Source organism: Natator depressus, chromosome 23, assembly GCF_965152275.1.
Source record: "Natator depressus isolate rNatDep1 chromosome 23, rNatDep2.hap1, whole genome shotgun sequence".
Taxonomy (NCBI): domain Eukaryota; kingdom Metazoa; phylum Chordata; order Testudines; family Cheloniidae; genus Natator; species Natator depressus.
Window position 1 is genome coordinate 3712236 of NC_134256.1, and position 5441 is coordinate 3717676.

Below are 5441 nucleotides of genomic sequence, written 5' to 3' on the forward strand. Positions count from 1 at the left end.
GCAGCAGAATCAGACCCAGACACACACACAAAAAATCCCCTACCACAGGAACTTGCCTGTGTGTGTTAAAAAAACCACTTTCCTTTTTGTTTGTTTTGGAAGACACAAGGTCACGCATCCGAGTTTCCAGAAGCGGCCTCTGGGTCAGGAGATCTGACTCAGAATCCACCCACGGACCTGGGCTGCAGAGATCAGGAGGTCCCGTGATGCCTCTGCCTCCCCAGCCCCCCAAGCAAGAATAGCCCAGGCTGTGTTCACCACCGAAAGCCAGGGAGAGGCTTTTCCTCCTTGCATGGTGGTTTACACCAGTGCAAGACTCCGACCCCATCCCATCCAGCAGCAGTACACACTGGTATAAGCAATGGTATGAGGCACATGGTGATAGGCCGGGGGGGGGGGGGGTAGGGGAGAGAAGCACCCCCTTCCCAGGCCTAGTTCTCCTCTGCCCTTCTGCAATACAGGGGGGTCAGACTCCAGTAGGAGTGGAATGAGCCCTGATTTATACCAGAAGTAGAAGATCTGGGATCATGTGATCAGTAACCCATGGGCCAGAGGGGGGTTTTGCCCCTACACAAAACCCTGGAACTGATTAACCCCTTCAGCTCTGACCCAATATTGTACCTCCCCCCCCAGGTCCCAGCCTCTCGGTGGAGAGGCAGCGATTTAAGCATTTGCCCCAGCAAAGGGCGGGGGGCAGGGCCCGTGCTGGAGGTTCGCTGCACACCGGCTAGTCGGAGACGGACAGGCGACTGAAGATGGGGAGCCGGCGCCCGCCGGGCCCCAGTCCCGGCGACTCGGACCCGCTGCTGCCTCCCGAGTCCTCCTGATCCGAGAGGGAGTCGGAGGAAGGGCTTCTCTGCAGCAACAGCTGCCCGGGGAAGGCGAAGGCATCGGGGGCAGCCGGGGTCCCCCCTGCTCCGTCCTGGCCCAGAGTGGCGGTGGCCGGAAAGGCCAAAGAGGGGGGATCCCTGGCGGGGTGGCAGCAGCAGCAGGGCCCGGGCGGCCGGAGGGGGATGGGCAGTGAGGCGGAGGGCGGGGGGGACAGGGAGGCGCTGCGGGAGAAGGAGGGGGAGCGGCCCCCCAGGCGCGGGGGCTGGCGCTGCTCCTCCGCATTGTGGATGAAGTGACAGCGGGAGCCGTAGGGGCAGAAGCCGGCCGTGTGGAAGGTCCGGCACAGCTCCGTCTTGTACTTGGGGTGGCGGCTCAGGCCCCGCAGCTCCCCGACCCCGTGGGCGAACTGGCACTTGGCACCGTACTTGCAGGCCCCGCTCTCCTCGTAGGTGCGGCAGAGCTCCGTCTTGTAGCGGGCCGAGGCGGCCGCCCCCTCCCGGCAGCCCTCGATCACGCTGGCCGAGCGCTCCGCCCGGAACGGGATGCGCTGGAGACTGGTGCGGGGCAGCGCTGGGGCCCAGCCCCACTGGCTATGGAGGGACCAGAGGGCATCCGAGGCACCCACAGCCTCCTCCAGGGGCTCAGCGCTGCTGGACGGCACCGCCGGGCAGGCGGAGAAGGTGCGCTGGTATCCCCCCGGGCATCTCGCCGTGGGGCCAGGCTCCTCTGCCACGTTCAGCCTCAGGAAGGCCTGTAAGGGCAGAAGGGGGGGGGGGGGGGCGTCGGTTAGAGGAGGCAACCTAGTGAGGCTGGGGATGGCCAGCAGCAGAAACAGGCTGAGCTGAAGGGGAGAAACCCTGCCCCCCCGCCAGTAAAACAGAACAGACAGCCCCTGGCTGAGCCCCACATGCCGGGCCGACCACCCAGCTGCAAATAACAAAGCCAAGTCTCAAGCAGCGTCTAAGCATCAGCAGCCAGAACCCTGTTGATTGGGGCGGGGGAGGCAGAAGACCCCCAAAGCGTGCCACCCACTAGTTTATGCTTCCTTGGTGAGCTGCAAGTGGGGGCACTGTGAAGCAGGACAGCTGGTCTAGTGGTTAGAGCACAGGCCTGGGAGCAGCATTAGGACACCTGGGTTCCATGCGCGCCCCCGCCAGCACTGACTCACACAAGGCAAGCCGCTTCCCTCCCTCTCCATGCCTGTGTTTCCCCCCCTTCACAGCAGGGATGTCTGGTAGCAAAGTGCTTTACAGACATTGGGGGGCCACGCAGGGCATGGGAGGAGGTGAGCACGCTGCCCTCTGCTGGATGGAAGCAGAATGGCGCAGCTGTGTGTCCTAGACCCCCTAAGCTGCTGGCAGGGATTTCCAAGGGGTTTTGAAACCGGGGGTGGGGGGGGAGGAGAGGAGGAAATCTGGGTTCTTGCCCTGAAGCTGCTCTCAGCAGGCCCTGAGGTGTGGCAGGGAGCCAGCCACACAGAGACCTTAGCAGCCAAACAGTTTAGGGATCGGATCTGACAGCTCGATAAGCCACGGCCAGGGAGCCACACCAGGAGGTCGAGGCGCACTTGCCCCAGCTGATTAAGCCCTGGGAGAGGGAGCTGAGCCACACGCCTCCGGCTCAGACATCTGCAGGGGCTCCGTCTGGACTGCCCGGCTCATGCAATTAGCCAATTACTCCGTCTGCGGCCTGCAGGACCGTACAGGGCTGGGAAGGATCACTGACTAGAGAGGTACCAAGGAGCTGCTCCCCTGTCCAGGGTGAGTGGGAAGCTTGGACATCATGGGGACGCCCCCCCCCCAGTGCTCCTAGCTAATGAAGCATTAATGCGGGGCCACTGGAGACTGGAGTGGAGGGCGCCAGACTAGGACTCGGGACTCCTGGGTTCTATTCTCAGCTCTGCTGCCAGGATGACCTTGGGCAAATCACCCCCCCGTGCCTCAGTTTCCCCATCCACACGAGATCTAAATTTTGGTTCAGATTTACACCACCTTGGCAACTCCCACATTCCAGTAGGAGAGCACCCACCGCTGGAGATGTACTGGTGTAACAGACCTGAGACTGTGACCTTTTCAGGAGCCTTTAGCCGCTACCATATTCCACGTAATACAAGCAGATCCACCCTTTAGGGAGCACGCTAGGCAGCAGAGACAGGCACCAGGCCCTTTTGGGGGGGGGGGCAGGGTGTACACAACCTGGCTTCTATCGGGGCTTCGTCCAGAGGGGAGGCCAGATGCTAGCTCACCGTTCCAGGCATGGCACCGATCGAAGTCAGTGGGTGTCGGCCCCATTTGCCCCCGAGCTGGGCTTAGTCCCGGGCCCCAGCAGGGAGCCGGTTTGAACAAAGGGGGTCCCACAGCGTCATCCAGTTCCCATGCTCCAGAACCACTTGTGCCGTGGTAGCATGTCCTGGAGGAGAAAGCGGCTCCCACTTTCCCGGCTTCCCCATTTGAAACCTTGCAGCAAACACACGCCTGGCCCGCGCCGCTGAAGTGCCTGGCTCTGTTCCAGAGCCTCTGGACGGGGCGCGATGGTCTCACACCGGGCGTTTAATAAAGCGCTCGGGTGTTTTATAGCCCCCCCCCCACCCCAAGCAAATAAAGCAGAACCCCTGCTGCTACAAAACTCAACTGCTCGGCGCAGAGGGGCCCTTTTGTCCGGTGGGGGGGGGGGGGTCTGCTGCAACTCAGAAGCTAGGGGAAAGCCAGAGAGACAGAAGGGGTGGGGTGGGTGTGAATCTCTGAAAGCCAGGGTCAGATGCCCAGCGGGTGTCCTATTTGAGGTGAGGCCCAGCTCATGGCCGCTGAGGGCCCAGCCTCCGGCAGGCAGATTGGGGAGGAAAGAGACCCCCCCACACCACATCCCAGCTCAGGGCAGCTGCAACGATGCGAGGAGCCACAGGTAGGAGGGGTGCAGGGACAATCTGTATGGGGGGAGGACGCTGAGAGCCACTGAACCAAGCTGCAAACCCTGCACTGAAGTGTGTGTGGGTGGGTGGGTAGGTGGGGGGGGGGGGCAGCACCCATCCAGCTGGAAATCATAGCTTTTCCTAGCTTGGAAGAGACCTCAGGAGGTACCTAATCCAACCCCCTGCCCAACGCAGCCCCAAGTAAATCTCCTTGCTGCCTGGACACCAAGGTGCAAATCCTTCCTGGCTTTTTACAAAACTTTGCACCATTTCCCGCCCCTCTCGCTGGGACCAAGCCTCCCCCCGCCCCGGAAAGAGCAGCTGCGAAGAGCAAGTGGCCTGCCAGGTCCCCCCCACTTCCAGCCCGGCACAGGGCAGCCAGGAGCACATGGAGAACCAGGCCAGGCTGCAAGCCCGCAGAGACTTTATTTCCGGGGGGAGGGCTTTCTTGCTTCTGGATCTTCTGCAGCCCGGGGCTCTCACGGGGCCTGTCCTCCCCCAGCCCGGCCAGGCACCGGGGGGGGGGCGGGGGTAACAAAAGCCCATCGGAGCAGCATGGCGGGAAAACAGGAGGGAGGCGCAGAGAGTGACCTGCAAGTGGCAAATCCCTCCCCCCACTCCGTGCAACACCCCCCAGGTCTCCCCGCCCCACCTGGCACAGAGGATCGTCCAGCTCCACAAAGGGGGTCAGCAGATCGGAGGGCATCGTCTCCGCCCCGGCTCCTCCGGCTCTCGGCAGGGCTGCGCCGGGCCGGGCCCGCGTGGAGGGCTTTTAAAGAGCCAGCTTTTGCAGCCCCGCGCGGCCCTTTGGCCCCGCCCCCTGGAAAGGGGCGGGGCGGATAGTGGGGTGGGCGGGGCTATGGCGAGCTGGGAGGGGGGAAGCGGGGGGGATTCACGCAGCAGCATTCCCCAGCATGGCTGCAGCCACAAGGGGAGGCTGAGGCGAGAGGCCAGGACTCCTGGGTTCTCTCCCCAGCTCTGGGAGGGGAGCGGGGTCTAGTGGTTAGAGCAGGAGGGTTGGGAGTCAGGACTCCTGGGTTCTCTCCCCAGCTCTGGGAGGGGAGCGGGGTCTAGTGGTTAGAGCAGGAGGGTTGGGAGTCAGGACTCCTGGGTTCTCTCCCTGGAGCTGGAGTGTGACCCTTACCATGTCATTTCCCCACTCTGTGCCTCAGTTTGCCCACCTGTACATGAGGTGGGTCCCTCTCTTTGTAAAGCATTTCAGGCTTTTTGGGTGGGAAGCTGCTTGCAGCAAGCTGGCTGGCGTGTCTGTGGACCGCTGCCTTCTACCGGGTGGAACCAGAGCTGTGCTTCTGTGTGCCAGTCCCTCTATACTGCAAATGGAGATTCTCCTTCAGCCGGCACGATGGGGCTGCCTGGACTTGGGGATGGTGTGTTCTAACTCTGCTGTAGCCGGGAAAATTAACTACCACATCCCCAGTAGAGAGGGGTAGCTGTGCGTTACCCCTCAAAAGCTCTTGGAGCTCTGTATGGGCCCAATATGTCATCCTGCCCACATTTAAAGGCACCGATGTCCCCTGCTGGTGTAGATCAGTGTCTCTCCTTTGATGTCCATGCCATGCCGGCTTACCCCAGCTGGGGGTCTGGCCCCAGTGACTCCAATGGAGCGACGGCTGATCGACACCAGCTGGGGATCTGGCCCCCCTGGGTACATCTACACTGCAAGAGAACGCCCAGGGCTGGC

General features: G+C 62.4%; 1 protein-coding gene across 1 annotated transcript; it reads right to left on the reverse strand.

The window, feature by feature from the left end:
- Positions 1-727: 727 nt before the first annotated feature.
- Positions 728-4491, reverse strand: LOC141976783 (mRNA decay activator protein ZFP36L2-like). Its single transcript, XM_074937945.1, has 2 exons — positions 4392-4491; positions 728-1582 (listed from the first exon to the last, which is right to left on the reverse strand). The coding sequence occupies exons 1-2, from the start codon at positions 4443-4445 to the stop codon at positions 728-730; spliced, it is 909 nt and encodes a 302-aa protein (XP_074794046.1). The 5' UTR covers positions 4446-4491.
- Positions 4492-5441: the final 950 nt, after the last annotated feature.

What these genes read in the sequence shown, in the direction of transcription:
- LOC141976783 (XM_074937945.1), bottom strand. Translation starts at nt 4,445, where the DNA reads ATGCCCTCCGATCTGCTGACCCCCTTTGTGGAGCTGGACGATCCTCTG. An exon ending in TGGACGATCCTCTGTGCCAG is followed by an intron (nt 1,583 to 4,391) that starts GTGGGGCGGGGA and finishes CTGCCCTTACAG; the next exon opens with GCCTTCCTGAGGCTGAACGT.